Below are 16143 nucleotides of genomic sequence, written 5' to 3'. Positions count from 1 at the left end.
GCAACCGAATTTGGCAGCAATCGGCCAGAGACCGTATTCAGGTCTACGCCGACATGCTCGAAGATGCGGGCATCAAGAAGGGTCTCTCGAAGGCCTTGGAAGACCTCGACAAGGTCCGGGAGGCGATCGCGGCGGAAGGTGACGCGGCCTTCAAGAGGGTTATCAACCCGTTGCCGGCGCCCACGCCCAAGAAGAGGAAGACCGGAGTCGTATCGACTCCGAAGGATTCGAAGAAGTCGGGGGGTAAGTCGACTCCGAAGGGCAAGGGGAAGCAGAAGGAAGCGGATCCGGACGAGGACGAGGAAGAGGAAGAGAATGATGGTCGCCCGCCGAAGCGAGCCAAGAAGGATTGAAGCGGTTCCGCTTCGTCTATAATTTGTTTTTGGGTTTTGTATTTTCTTTCAATCCGAGTCGTTTGATACGATGAATCCTATGCGAGCGAGAAGTCCGAGACGAGATCCAGAAGAGTTCAGAACATATGTTTATCCGTATCTCGGTCCAGCCGGGATCGGTTCAATGAAGCGGATTCGGGAAAGTTACGCTTCCCAACCCGGAGGCTTTGGCTTAGTCGGGAACCGAACGTGGAACTCCTCTTGTGCCTCTGCTGTGTTGTTGAGATCTTCGAGGGGTACCCAATCTTGTCCTTCAGGTCCTGAATAGCCTTTCCATTTGATTAAGTACGCGAATTGGCGTCTCCTGATCCTGCTGTCGATAATCTCTTCGACCTCATACTCGTCATCGTGAGGAGATTCGACAATTGGTCCAGGAGTCTGTACTCGTCCACCAAATGGGTTCTCGTAATGTGGTTCCAACATGTCGATGTGGAAGACGTTGTGAACCTTGAGTGTGGTCGGCAAGCGGATCCGGTACGCATGAGACGAAATTGCTTCGATGATTTCGTAGGGACCGTATCGCTTGTGATCCAGCTTCTTGGTAGGTCGCTTGGTCGCGATGTATTTTGATGAAACATAGACCTTCGATCCTACGGTGAATTCGGGAGGGTTTTGGTGTTTCTGGTCGAAATACTTGGCAGCTCTTTCGTTAGCTGCAGTCATCTGTACTCGCATCTGTTCCCAAACTTCTTTCATATCCCTAGCTTCGATCCTTGCGACGAGAGATTCAGCCCTGTGTTTGTCGAGACTGACGTCGAATCGTGGTTCGTAGCCAAAGGTTGCCATGAAAGGAGAAATACCGGTAGCGCTATGCTTCGCGTTGTTGCAAACGAATTCGGCTAAGGGAAGCAGATTCGCCCAGTTATCTTGGTGGTAACTGCTATAGTGCCGAAGGAATCCCTCGAGAGACTGGTTGACCCGTTCAGTAGCTCCGTCACTCTGAGGGTGGTAGGCTGTAGTCAGGTCGCTCGAGATATCGAGAAGCGCGGTAAATTCTTTCCAGAATTTCGAAGTGAATTTGCTTCCCCGATCCGAAACGATCCTGTCGGGCAACCCATACTGCGTAAAGACCTCTTTGAGGAAGATCTTGGCTAAGTCCTTAGCTGTAGAGGTTGTCGTAGTAGGGACGAACTTGACGCGCTTGGTGAATCGGTCGGTAATTACCAGTATCGAGTTGAATCCTTCCGAATTTGGTAGTTCTTCCACGTGATCCATGGAAAGATCCGAATTCGGTTTAAACGGAACCGAAAGTGACTTCAACAAGCCATAAGGCTTGTGTCGATTGGTACGATCTCGCTGGCACACCTCGCAAGATGCGACGTAAACCTTCACGAAGCTGCTCAAATCGTTCCAGTAGTAATCCCTTGAGATAAGTTCGATAGTTCGTTCTCTCCCGGGATGTCCAGCCAGCGAAGCATCGTGTCGTGCCTTTAGTACCAAGAGCTTGATCTCCTCGCAGTTAGGGACGTAGATGGCGTCCTTGTACTTGAGGATACCGTTCTTGGTCCAGGACCAGATTTGTTCGTCCGAAGCGGCTTCGCTTCCGGTAACCAGATCCGTTTCGTCCTGTTTCCAGATTGCTCTGAATGCCGTGGAAGCGAATTCATCAGTCAGCGCGATTGCTTTTACCTCGCTGATGATGCGGTCGATGAGATCTCCATCTCCCCCTTTTTCTGGATTCGCTTCCATCTCGCGGATATACTCGTTCATCGCAGCCAGATCCTGCTCTTCAGCTCTTCGGTAGAGTTCAGAATCCCTGATGTTGTCGAGCCACAAGGTTTTGGGCAAGAGCGTGGTGAAGTTGGGCTGATTATGTTCGAAAGAGTTAATACCTCCTCTACCTGGGTGGTAATCCGGTCGGCGTGTAAGCGAATCCGGTTTACCTCCCTTAGTTCCGGGTCGGTACCGAATTGAAAAGTTGAAATCCGCCAATGTTTCGGCTATTATAGGCGTCACGTGACGCGCGACCTACGGTGCGCGTCGCCTCGGGGTCTCGTTCGGAGACCCTCTCGGAGACCCTCTCGGAGACCTTTTAGGAGATGTCCTCGTAGACGTCTAACTAGTACCTTGTAGTAGTTAGACATCCGTTATTACATCGCTATGCCTACCGTTACCTTTCCCCAGTCCCGCGACCTTATTACCCCAAGACCCGGCAGGTCGGCTGCCAGGCCTTATAGAATAACGGATCACCAAAGGACCCCGGCTGGGAACGTGAAAGGGGGTAGTGATGGGATCCCGCTGCACATTGGTGCTAGCGGTAATCCTAGTGGTCCGGAGAGCCACCTCACTCTGGTAGGAGTGTTCTACCCGCAGGGGATTCCTGTGCAGGCAGTGATGATGGTAGATTCGGGGGCCACGGGTATGTTCATGGATCGGACGTTCGCGAGGATCCATAACTTTGATGTGATAGACCTAGAGAACCCTAGGACCGTCACGGTCATCGACGGAAGAGAGATAGTGGGTGGTCAGATCACCCAGAAGGCACATGCTATTGTGCGGACAGGATTGCACCAAGAGAAGGCGGAGTTCTTCTTGACGGATTTGTGTGGGTACGCGGCGGTCCTCGGGATTACATGGTTACGACACCATAGCCCACACATCCAGTGGGATACAAATACAGTCACCTTCGCGGACGACTGTTTGAAGAAAGGATGCGTCAAGAAGGTAGAGGTAGTATGCTCCCCCGACGAGGTGGAGATAGAGACGCGGAATATCGATCCGCTGTCGAGAATGAAGGAGCCGATCACGGAGAATCTCGTGGTGGCTCAAATGCAGATGACGAGGGAGGATGAGGAGCGGGCCCGCAGGCCGGACCTGTGGGACTGGGACGTCAAGCCCACCGACTCGATTCAAAACGAACTCGATCCTCCCGAGTACATGGAGAAGTTGCGGGACGTTGTGCCGAAGAAGTACCATGAGTACCTCGGAGCGTTCTCCAAGACGAAGGCAGATTCGCTGCCTCCGAAGCGCTCGATCGATCATGCGATCGAGCTGAAGCCTGGAACAACTCCCACGTATGGGAAGTTGTACAACCATTCGCAGAAGGAGACGGACGCTCTCAAGGCGTGGTTGGCGGAGAACCAGGCGAAAGGGTTTATTCGACCCTCGAAATCCTCGTGTTCGAGTCCGGTACTGTTCGTACCGAAGAAAGGGGGCGAATTGAGGCTGTGTATTGATTACCGCCGCCTCAACGAAATTACCGAGAAGGACAGGACCCCCCTGCCGCTTATCTCGGAGACCTTAGATCGCCTACGGGGATCGAAGGTATATACGAAGATGGACCTGAGGGGAGCGTACAACCTCCTGAGGGTCAAAGAAGAGGATGTTTGGAAGACCGCGTTCACGACACGCTATGGTCTGTTCGAATGTCTCGTCATGCCATTTGGTTTGACAAACGCGCCGGCGACGTTCCAGCGTTGGATGAATCAGGTCTTCCAGGACATGTTAGACGTGTGTGTGGTCGTCTACTTAGACGACATATTGATTTACTCCGCCGATCAGGGGACACACGACGAGCACGTACGGGAAGTGCTGAGGAGGCTACAGGCGAATGGCCTGTACGCAAAGGCAGAGAAGTGTGAGTTCGACACGACGGCGACGGAGTTCTTGGGGTATGATATTGCCCCTACGGGGGTCAGCATGAACCCGTCGAAGGTGAAGTCGGTGTTGGAGTGGGCGGCGCCTCGAAACATCCGAGGCCTGCAGTCGTTCTTGGGGTTCGCGAATTACTACCGCCGGTTCATACAGAACTACTCCAAGAAGATTCAAGGCATGACGGCCTTGACAAAGAAAGGGGTGAAGTACCACTGGCCGGAGTCAGCGGACGCTGCCTTCAAGGAGTTGAAGAAGGCGTTCACCGAGGCGCCCATCCTCGCTCACTACGACGAGGAGCGCCAGGTGGTACTGGAGACGGACGCATCGTCAGGTGCGATGGGAGCGGTGATGTCGCAGGTAGGGGACGACGGGAAACTACATCCCGTGGCGTTCATGTCGAAGAGCCTTACGCCGGCTCAACGAAACTACGACGTACACGATCGCGAGCTGCTCGCCATCGTGTACTGCTGCCAGATATGGCGGCATTACCTGGACGGGAAGTTCCCGGTGAGGATCCTTACGGATCACAAGAACCTGGAGTACTTCAAGAAGGACAAGATGTTGTCCCACCGACAAGCGAGATGGTCTCAGTTGCTGAACCAAATCTCGTACACGTTGGAGTACAAGCCGGGGGCAGAGAACGGGAAGGCTGACGCGCTCAGCAGGAGAGAGGAATTGATGGAGGAGACGGAGCCCAAGCAGGCAGAGACCCTGTTGCGCCCCGTTAATGTAGACGCGCTGGTGGTCAGCGCAGCGACGGTACAACCCTCGTTGCGGTTGTGCGGAACGATCCCCGTCATAGGGGATTGGTTCTTGAAAGCGTTGATCCCTGCGGGACAAGAGGATCCGGTCGCGAGAGACCTGATCAAGGGCGTCAAGGAGGGAACCTTGACGAATAGTCGGTACAGTCTGAGCCCGGGAGGCGCGCTCATGTACGACGGGCTGGTGTACGTTCCCGATGCGGGAAGCTTGAAGACGGAGCTCTTGAAGAGGCTCCATGATGGGAAGACCGCCGGACACTACGGGCGGGACAAGACGGAGGACCTGGTGAGTAGAGATTTCTACTGGCCGGGTATGAAGGCGTGGATTAGCCAGTACGTGGCTAGTTGCGACAAGTGTCAGAGGAATCGGAGGCCGAGGGCCAAGCCAGTCGGTGAGCTGGCTCCCCTGAAAGCGGAGACGGAGCCCTACCAGTCGATCACGTGGGACCATATCACGGACCTACCTGAGTCGAGGGGTTCGAACGCGATCCTGGTGATCGTCGACCGCTTCAGCAAGCGGGCACATTTCGTGCCTTGTCGGAAGGACAACGACGCCAAGGTGTTGGCACAGATGTTCCTGCAGGAGTGGGTACGATTGCACGGGTTTCCCCGGCAGATCATCTCGGACAGGGGAACGCTGTTCACGTCGAGATTTTGGAGGGAGTTCTGTGAGTTGTCCGGTGTCGAGCCTAGTTATTCGACCGCCTTCCATCCCCAGACGGATGGTCAGACGGAGCGCAGTAATTCGACGCTCGAACAGTACCTGCGGACGTACGTCAATTACCAGCAGGACGACTGGACCGATTTGTTGCCCATGGCGGAGTTCGCCTACAACAATTCGAAGCACTCGGCGATCGGCATGTCGCCGTTCATGGCATCGGAAGGGCGGGAGCACGCCGTCGAACTCCCCATGCCTATCGCCAAGGATTCGGCTGTGGAGTCGATACAGGAGTACAGAGAGCGGATGAACAACATCTGGGAATCTGTTAATGTCGCGCTGAGACAGGCCAGGGAGGATATGGCGAAGTACGCGAATCGGAAGCGTACGGCGGTACCGGATGAGGGGTACAATGTTGGCGACATGGTGATGTTGTCGTCGGCTCACGTCAATACCGTGAGGCCGAACAAGAAGTTGGAGTGGAAGACCTACGGCCCGTTCAAGATCACGGAGGTCGTAGGAGAAGGTCGCATGGCGCGACGTTTGGAATTGACACCGGGGATGCGTAGAATCCACCCGGTGTTTCATGTCTCGCTGCTCATCCCGTACAAGCCGAACGAGCTTCCTGGGAGAGCAGTGGACCCACCCCCTGAGCCAGAGGTGTTGGACACCGGAGATTTGGGGTGGGTGGTATCGGAAATCGTACACTCTAAGGAGTTGCGTTCAACGCGCGCCGGGCGTAGGACCCAGTACTACGTGCGCTTCGAGGGGTACGGGGACGAGCACAACGAGTGGGTTAGCCCCTCGGATTTCCACCACAACGACACGCTGGTGCTGGAATTCCATAAGCGACACCCTGAGTTGCCGGTACCGGGCCGCCAAGAGTACGGCGATGCTTGATGCGTTCGGAGCTCGCATCTAGGAGGGGGATCCTATTATAGGCGTCACGTGACGCGCGACCTACGGTGCGCGTCGCCTCGGGGTCTCGTTCGGAGACCCTCTCGGAGACCCTCTCGGAGACCTTTTAGGAGATGTCCTCGTAGACGTCTAACTAGTACCTTGTAGTAGTTAGACATCCGTTATTACATCGCTATGCCTACCGTTACCTTTCCCCAGTCCCGCGACCTTATTACCCCAAGACCCGGCAGGTCGGCTGCCAGGCCTTATATCGGCCCATCGAATCTGTCGACGATTAAGCTGCTTGTTGGTGGCAAAATACTCGAGGTTCTTGTGATCGGTGAGGATTTCGATCGGTTTCGCCATCCCAAGCAGAATCGGCTTCCAGTGATTGAATCCTTCAACGATCGCAAGTAACTCCTTGTCATGAACGGTATAGTTGATTTCTGCCGGGTTCAACTTCCTTGAAAAGAATCCTACCGGATGCAGCTGTTCGTCCTTGTAGCGCTGGCTAAGGACGGCAGCGATGGCGTAGTCCGATGCATCCGTTTCAAGATAGCAGGTTTCGTCCGAATCTGCTTGAATTAAAACGGGTTCGCTTGCGAAGGACGAAAGTAGTGTAGCAAACGCGCCATCCTGCTTCTCGTCCCAGATCCACGGCTCGGACTTCTTGGTTAACTTCACAAGCGGAAGTGTTAACCCAGCGTATCCTTTGATAAATCGTCGGTAATAGTTGGTAAATCCAAGAAATCGTTGAATTTCCTTGATACACGTCGGTTTGGGCCAAGTTCGGATGCATTCCAATTTGTCTTGAGCCATAGCAATTTGCCCATCCTTGATGATGTAGCCGAGGAACTCGATTGAAGACTTGAAGAACTCGCATTTCTTCGGCTTCAAATAAAGCGAAAACGAGCGGATCCGGTTAAAAACCTCCTTGATGAGCCGAATATGTTCCTCCCTCGTTTCCGTATACACCAGAATGTCGTCGATGTATACAGTAACACCTTGGTCCAGTAGGGGATTGAACACATCGTTCATGAAAAATTGGAAACTGGCTCCCGCGTTGGTCATGCCTTCTCGCATGACTCGAGACTTGAATGACCCATAGCGAGTTAGGATTGTGGTCCAATCCTCGTCCTCTTCCCGCATTCGAAGTAACTGGTATGAAGTTGGCATATCGAATTTGGAGAAGAAGCGAGCTCTGCTAACTCGTTCTAAGGTGGTGTTGATCTTCGGAAGCGGATACGCGTTCTTCTTTGTAGCATTATTCAATGCTCGGAAGTCGGTAACCATCCTGAATTCTCCAGGAGTTTTCTTCGGTACGAGGAAGACCGGGGAACCGAACCAATGCGAACTCGGTTCAATGTGCCCAATCCGCCTCGATTCGTCGATCCAATTCTTGAGCCACTTGTCTGCCGCAGCGGAGAGTGGGTAGGGCTTGAGTCGTTTCAACTCCACGTTTGGTAGCAGTTCCACAACGTGATCGTACGATCTGTGGGGAGGAAGGCTGGTGTAATCGCTCTTCCTGAATACGTCTAAGTAGTCATGAAACTCAACTGGGATCACTTGACGCATCTCTTCCGATGCGATGTCGTAATCCTCTTCGTCGTCGTGTTCCAGACCCAATTCCCGTAGTGCTCGAGGATCGACATCTGTGTCGACAACTTCCGGGTCTTGTCTTCGGAGGAACCGGTTTCGCTCCAAATATTCCAGATTCGTTCCCTTGAGAGGCGAATCCGGCTTGATCAAACTGATTTCGCAAGTGTCCCAATCCGTGATGGTACGAAGACCCTTGACGAATGGGACTCCCAGGATAATGTCTGGGGCAGCAATTTCCGCAATGTCGAAGTCGAGGGAGTAGGGACCGATGTGTCCTCCGACATAGAAGATCAGATTCACGTAGTGAGTGATTTCTCCTCGCTGATTCGGATTAGGTTGGTTGTCAACCAACCGGAGTCGCTTCGGCTGATCATAAGGGATCGCCTCGACATGCTGGAGTACCTCCGCAGAGGGGCGGATGAAATTACAGCTGGCTCCACTGTCGATCAGGGCGTCTGTCGTGAAAGAAGATGCCCCTGCATGGAAGTCCACCGTAATGAGAGGATCTTGCCCCTGGAAGCGAAATTTGACCCATTCGGTTCGATTCGCTTTGTTCGCCCAGGTGGGAGCCGGAACTGCTTCGATTGTGGCATTTCTAGCTCGTTCGACATTAGGAGTACCTCCTCCATTTCTGCCAGCAAGAACAGGACAGGCTGAAGCGTAGTGTCCGGCCTTCCCGCAGTAAGTGCAAAGGTCGAGGTCGCGGCGCCTCTTCCTTTCTTCGTCGGTAATAGGACCCTTTTGGTAAGGAGTCGAACCTCTGGGTTTGACGACCTCCTTTTCATAGGTTTTGGTCCTTTCGGTGACAACTCGCTCGGATCGAACCGGATTCGGTTCCTTCCTGCTATCCTTGCGAGCGTTCCGCTTCTCGTCTTCTCGGTTGAGAACTCCATCATCGTGAAGCCTATTGTCCGCGTCGACGGCCTCATTCCTGAACTCGTTGAAGTCTGCGAACTCCATCCGTTTGTTCAGGATACCGAGACGTTCCACCACCTTGGCCTTCAGTCCTTTCTTTGCTGCAGCGATAAGAGCTTCATCGTTAAAGCCGCACAAGGGACTGTACTGGGTGAATTCGGAGAAGTAAGACGAAGCGGATCCGGTTTGAACCAGCTTGTCTAAAGCGGCTTGGGCTGCAGCTTTCTCGTTGGAGCCCCCGAAGTTATGCTTCAAGAACCTCTTGAAGGCATCGTAGTCGTGTAGGAAAAGGGGTTGGTCCGCTTCATCCAACTGGAGGTAAGACGAAACCGTTTTAAAAGCTCGTCCTCCAAGAAATCCGATAGCGAAATCGATCTTGGATCCTCCAGTGGGGTAGCGTCCAGGTAATTGTCGGAAGACCATGTTGAGTTTAACGATGAATTCGTCTAACTCCTTGGCGTCTCCCTTGAACGTGGGTGGATCAGCCGGTTTCGGTTCCTTGGTCCGTTTGGCAAGCAGATCCGCTTCGTTCTCCCTAAGGGGAACGTCCCTCATAGGAGTATAGGGATCCCTGGACCGAGCTACCGAAGGTCGGTGAAGTTCTCTAGGGTCGATAGTAGTTCCCGCTAGAGATGGAGGGTTGGATGGGTAGATGTTGAACTGCCTTCGAGGAAGGGGAGCCGGAATCTCTTCTCGTGTAGCGAGTTCGTCTCTTTGTTTCCTGATCGTCTGCATGAGTTCCAGGATTTGTTCTTCGAGACGACCAATACGTTCAGAGTCCGTTTCCCTAGGAGCCGGATTCGTTTCGATTGAGCCGGTCCTGGCTCGAGAGAACCGCTGTTCTTCCTCGGGGGGCAGGTCGTGGTTTTCGGAATAGACTGACATTGTCCTAACCAGGTGCGATAAAGAAGTTCCGATATGCTGTTACGGCGGATGTCGCTAATGGGCGATAGGTCCTAAGTCGTAAGGCGTAGGGTGCTTAAGGTCGATCGCAGGTAGTCGGGAGAATGTCGCAAGTTCGCTTAGATGAAGCGGGTTCGGGTGCGTGATACGAATCCAGAGATGTATGGATAAGGAAGGTGATCACTCGGTGTGAGGCACCAGATTCGGTCTAAGGTAAAACGATGAAGCGTAGATACTTAGCGACGTCCTTGAGTTGTAACCTCTCCGCAACACGTCTTGAAGATGTTGTAACAAGTCAGATAGGCGTGTATTGAATGTGATATCGGAACTTGACCTCTAACTATTACAGAGCGTCCTCTATCGAATTCGGTCAAGTTCCTCTAGCTATTTATACGGAGACGAGTACGTAGACGAGGCTGGCGAACACTGAAAAGACCCAAGAGAAAGATTGGCGAGAGATGGCGAAACTGGAAGAACGAGATGGCGAACAGCCGAATCCTGTCGAGAGCAACCGGATTCGGTAGAGAAGGCGAGTTTGAGTTCTCATTCGTCCCTAGGTACGTCGGGTAAGGTTGTCGAGGTCCTGAGTAGAGTTGTCGTGTACCTCGAGGTCCCTGTACCTGTTTGTGATATGTGTCGGGAAGGTCTGTTGTTTCGGTGAATGGTGAAGGCGAATAGTAGGGGCGACCGAATCTGCTCCGAGGGAATCGGATTCGCCTCGTCGAGCCGGACTTAGGTATATGCTGATGTCCGTAGATCGAGCCTGTGTGTCGGTAGTCGACTCACGTGATGATCCCGTAACAGTCGGATTCAACTTCGACACGTGCCATGTGCATCAAGACATTGATGTCGGGATTCCCTGATTCGACAAACCTTGGCGACCGTCTAGGTGGTCCAGGGGCTGGCTGCGACACTGGTGTCGGCCGCAATGTCTGAGCTCCCTCTGAAGCTGCGACCTGATCCGGGTTGACAGTCGTAGCTACGCTTTGTGGGAGTTGATCTGCAGCAGTCTGCACCTGTCGCTCTTCTCGAACAGGTGGCTGATGCTGTGTTTCTTCGGCTTCGACTCTAGGTGTGTCATCACTGTCGCCCGATCCTGTCGTCACCAGAGGTATAGTCACCTGCTGACTTGCTGGTCTGGTCGATGGAGTTTCCTGTGGTCCATCAGTATCAGTAATCTCCGAACGCTTGAACACGACATCGCGACTCCGGAAAATGCGTCGTTCCGGCGATTCGACCAAGACTTGATATCCAGAGCTTGGTCCATTGAATCCTAGGAAGCGGCCAGCGAGCGCTTTTGGTGTCGTCAGATCTGACTTGTTCCGCGATTCTGGCGGAACTCTAATCCAGCAGTGCGACCCGAAAGGTTGGAGTCGCCCAATGACTGGTTTGTAGATGGATACTAAAGTCTCGAGTGAGACACCATCCATTCGCTTCGACATGTTCAAGATTGCAATCGAGTAGCTAAGTGCGTAATCCCAGAACGACATGTCGAGTCCGCTGTCAATCAGCATCGACCCGACCATTTCCTTGATCGTTCGATTCCAACGCTCAGCGACACCATTAAGCTGCGGAGTGTAAGGTGTCGTCACTTGATGTATGATTCCTTGTTTCTTGAGGTAGTCAGCGACAAGCCCAAGATACTCTGTGCCTCCGTCAGTCCTGACGACTCGTATAGACTTCTTGAAAGCCTTCTCCAGGATAGGAAAGTTGATCTTCATTGCTTCGACGACATTGTACGACATCTTTGAAGGCATCGCGACGGCGACTGCATACTTGGTCTTGTCATCAATCAATGTCATGTAGTAGATGTTACCCTTTGTCGATGGTTTCAATGGTCCTGCAAGATCACTGTGAAGGATTTCCAAAGGTTCGCTTGCTTGAACAGGTGCGTCGCCAAAGGGAAGCCGCGCTGTTTTGGCCTTGGCGCACACGTCGCAGTCCACCATCTTGAAGTCGCTCTCCTTCTTGTCAGTGATATCCAGGTACTTGTCGTCATCCAATTTCTGGATAGTAGAGATGCCCATGTGTCCCAAACGGCGATGCCAATTGCGCAGCGAGTCTGTGCTTTGCACAGCGACATAGGCGGTCGAGTCATTCAACTGACTAGTGGTGTCAGTCTTCGCCTTGCGACCGTTCGCCAGAGGTAGAATGATAGCTCGCAAGCGACCATTTGCTCCTGCAGGGTAGATTTGAATAGTCGTACCTTGCTTTGACATAGTACCACCTGTCTTGGTGATCGACATGTCCCATCCCCTGTCGATAAGCAGTCCTTGCGACAGCAGATTCGCTGGCGACTCCTTGAGATAATGTACCCCTCCGAAGAGTACATGCGACATCGTCGCCTTGTTAGTCACCAGCTTGACAATTCCCGCTTCGGTCGCCTCGACAGGTCCTCCAGCGGTGTCGAAAGTCTTTGGCATCGACATACGGTCGATCTTCGCAAATGCGCTCTTGTCATTGCAGATATGCTCAGTAGCGCCTAAATCGATAAGGAAAACAATGCTGTTGGAAGTCTTGGCGATACTGGCCATGACTGAGCCTTGAATCTCAAGGTCGGTCGTGTCATTTTGAAGAATCGCCCCAACCAGGTCGCTTTGACCGAGCAAAGCAGCCAAGTCGTGCGCACTTGGTCCATTGTTCGATGGTTTCTCTCGCGACCTGTTATTGAAAGACTTTTTCCACTTCTGGCCATTGTGGTTACCACTTCCTTGAGGTCGCTTTGGTTTGAAAGTATATCCATCCCCCTTCTTCCCAGAGCGACACTCGTTCGATCTGTGACCTGATTTGCCACAGTTCCAGCACGTAGTCGACCGATCGACTTGCTTACGCGTGTTCGTTCGCTTAGCGCTAAACATTAGCGCGGAACCAGCTCTCTCGCGCTCGCGCTTTCTTTCCGCAACTTCTTGGTTGAAAATGATCCGCAGATCCGCAAAAGTCGCGCTTGCTGGCGACGCGGCAACTCCGATAGCTGTCGCGCTTCCAGTTGCCGCTATTGCAACCCGCGACTTCAGCGACTTCCATTCCGTACGAACCGGTCGATAGGTTGGCGGAAGTGCTTGTAAGAAGTAGCTACACTTCTGTTCTTCTGTGAGCGACATCGACGCATTGATTGCCTTGAGGAGAAGAGTATTGAATCTCTCAAGGAAGTCGTCCGGGTCGTCGCTCTCTTGCAACTGTATGTTTGCTAGCTGTCGGCCAATGTCAGCCCGATATTCACCGTCGTCGAGTTGATGCAACTGCTCAAGGGTCATCCACAGCTTTTTCGCCGTGTCGACACCGCTAATTTCGAGTCGCAAACCGTCAGAGACAGTCAGTCCAATAAGTCCTCTCGCTTTGGAGTCTTTGTTCTTGAAGTCTTTCCATTCCTTGAGATCCTCGATATACAGCGACATCTCCGCGGATGTCGGCGCAATCTTAGTACCTTCTCCATCGACTGTGACGACCGGTCGCTCCGGCTTTTCCGGCGCTTCGTCACTGATGACATGCAGTGCACCAATCGCCAGTAAGGCGTCTTTCACTGCATTCCTCCAGACAAAGTAATTGTCTTGTCCGACCAGAGTCGGCACCTTCGCTCCCGAAAGTGATTCCATGTCGATTTGTGAAGGTCGTTCGCTTGATACGTTCGAGTCGCTGGCGACGTCGACGAACCTGTATATCTAGATCGTCTAGGGCTTGTAACTAGGTCGTAATGGTCACAAACCTGGGCTCATAACCTGTTGAACGAAGAGACTTGATATCAATAAAGTAAGGTAGTACAATGTAACAGCGACCTGTCATAGCGACCTTTATATATAGCGACTAGCGGCGCGGACATAGAGAACACCCTCATGTCCACCTCTCAACATGTATCTTATGCGATTTGACGTGCTCGAGCAAAAGTCGGAGAGCGATCGACCGAACGAACGATACTTTTGAATCAGCTAGGCGAATCCTGATCAAGGACACTTGCTGATTCCAGGACCAAGATTACAATCTTTAACACTCGGTAGTAAGATCTTCCAAAATATGTCCGCCGTATCATCCACTCGCACGGCGTTCGGCCGAGTAGCCACCCGGTCGAGAGCTACCCCCAACCTCGCCCCCGCCTGTTCGAGGTGCAACTCGACCTCGTCCAAACCCAACCCTTACAACCCTCTCAACTCCTCAACACCACCTCCTTCATCTCCCAGCAGTACAAATGGTGATGGCCCGACGACGCATTTCGGGTTCAAGACCGTGCCCCAATCGGTCAAGGAATCGCTCGTCGGGCACGTCTTCACCTCGGTCTCCCCCAAGTACGACTTGATGAACGATTCCATGTCCCTAGGGATCCACCGGTTATGGAAAGAATCTTTCGTCAACGCCATGGTCCCTCGCCTTTCCCCCTCTGTGCATTCGAACGTGAATCAATCTATTCCCGGCTCGATCTCCGGGTGGGAGAACTGGACCCCGACGTTGAAGTGTTTGGACGTAGCAGGCGGGACGGGGGATATCGCTCTCAAGATCTTGGACAAGGCCAGGGAGAAGTACGGGAACAGGGATGTCGAGGTGGAGATTGTCGATCTGAACGAGGGGATGTTGCACGAGGGTCAGAAACGTGTGGCCAAGACCGTCTACTACAACAGTGAGTCTGCTCTTGGTGCCCGTCGCCTGATCCGCATACAAGGTACAACAAGCTAACCTCATATCCGCCTCGCCCTTGACCTGATCAACTACTCTAGCACCTCAAATCTCCTTTACCCACGGCAATGCCCAATCCCTCCCCAAACATATCCAAGACAACTCGATCGATATCTACACCATCGCCTTTGGGATCCGTAACTGTACCTCACTCGAGGCTGTTCTCAAAGAAGCTCACCGGGTACTGAAACCCGGTGGTCGATTGGGAGTCTTGGAGTTCGGCAAGGTCCAGAACCCCTTGTTCAAAGAGTAAGTCCCCGTCCGACGTGGTCTGGCTCTTACAGGCATTCCCCTTAATCGGACTAGGACGTAACAAGCTGACAGCATCCCCGTTGACAACTTCGCTCGCCCAGGGTGTACAAACAGTACTCCTTCAACTTTATCCCCCTGATGGGTCAACTCCTCGCCGGTGATCGGGACAGCTACCAGTACCTGATCGAATCCATCGAACGTTTCCCCACGCAGGTCGAGTTTGCCCGACTGTAAGCACTGCATCTCCACCTTTTCCTGCACCGATCCGATCTAGCCCTGCTGACCGGTTTGACGTCTCGTCCTGCTTCGTCAACACAGCGTACAGGAAGCCGGGTTCCAGACGGGTGAACTTAGGGAAGGAAAGGGTGGCGCGTGGACGGATTACACGAACGGGATCTGTACTTTCTGGCGGGGCGTCAAGGCTTGATGCGCCAGCTTGTATATCATATGAGATGTTGTTGGGGAACAGTACTCTACCTCTAGGTTTGAAGAAGCTCTATCTGTCGACGTCATAACCGGTAGGACGTAGCGAGGTGTCGGAGAGAGATGCCAAGGCGAATCAAGATATTGAGACGGAGCCAGCCAACACAATTGATGGAAAACATTTCAATGTATCAAACATCAAATGGGGATATGGTTTAGTTGGTATAACATTCCATTAGCATCTCAGCTTATCTTGGAAAGGTCTGGCGTTCGATTCGCCATTTCTCCATAGCTTTTTGTTCTTTTTCGAGGTTTGGGTGACACATCTGGATTGTCACATTTTGGCTCCTCAGTCAGGCTGCACTTCCTGGCCGTTTACCAAATTGTACCTTGTTTTGCTAACATAAATTTGCGGAATATGTATGGTGCAATGTCTCTTAAGCACATTATCTCACTGCCTCCGTTATGATAGACTCAACGTGAAACACGTCTGGACGCGCTTACCCGGAGTTCCAGGAATCCATCTCGTGAACACGCGCTGATTCGGCAACGACGGGAATCCCCGTTGAGATATTACACTAGCTCCATTTACTGGAAGGAATTACGCCGCTGTTGTGTCCATCGCATCAGTGTAATGGCTATCCTCGGAAAGGCAAAAAAACTACTAGGCAGGTAGATGCCATGCACGTGAATTTTAACATTCACGAAAGCTCTTTGCGCAATGCGCGCTCATGAATCCACGTTGGCAGTAGCATCTTACGGAGCATCGACCCATGTACATAATTACGTTCATTGTTTCCAAGCCACAATTATATATCCAATCGCGCTTTTGCAGCGACCAGCGCAAGCACGCTTGATATATATATCATCGATTCGTGCTGGATTGTCGCGACATCGATCCAAGCCGGCGCGAGTGGCGTGCATTTAGCTATATTCGGTCGTGCGTGCAAGTCTTCTTGACTGAGCCCATCGGCTCTTCCCTGATAGGAACACGTTTCGGAACCTTACTATAAGATCCGTGGCATTTCGTCTTGCGAATCTTGAGTTTGGTAGGTTTGTTGTGCATGATCATGGGCAGGACAGGAAT

The 16143-nt window shown here is 52.6% G+C and overlaps 1 protein-coding gene and 1 non-coding gene across 2 annotated transcripts; both read left to right on the top strand.

Moving 5' to 3' along the window:
* The first annotated feature begins 13651 nt into the window (after window positions 1–13651).
* HD553DRAFT_309843 (putative ubiquinone biosynthesis methyltransferase) lies at window positions 13652–15100 on the top strand. The gene is made up of 4 exons (XM_046179760.1): window positions 13652–14325; window positions 14423–14630; window positions 14735–14863; window positions 14952–15100. Exons 1-4 carry the CDS (start codon window positions 13728–13730, stop codon window positions 15058–15060), a joined length of 1044 nt encoding a protein of 347 aa, XP_046037570.1. The 5' UTR covers window positions 13652–13727; the 3' UTR covers window positions 15061–15100.
* A 160-nt stretch (window positions 15101–15260) lies between these two features.
* HD553DRAFT_t41 lies at window positions 15261–15345 on the top strand. Its single transcript has one exon. It is a non-coding gene; the product is annotated as a tRNA-Ala (tRNA).
* Window positions 15346–16143: the final 798 nt, after the last annotated feature.

The sequence above is a fragment of the Filobasidium floriforme genome (genome assembly GCF_021052385.1).
Source record: "Filobasidium floriforme strain CBS 6241 chromosome Unknown HD553scaffold_8, whole genome shotgun sequence".
Taxonomy (NCBI): domain Eukaryota; kingdom Fungi; phylum Basidiomycota; class Tremellomycetes; order Filobasidiales; family Filobasidiaceae; genus Filobasidium; species Filobasidium floriforme.
The sequence above is the reverse complement of the archived record's forward strand: the minus strand, read 5'-3'. Positions and strand labels throughout refer to the sequence as shown.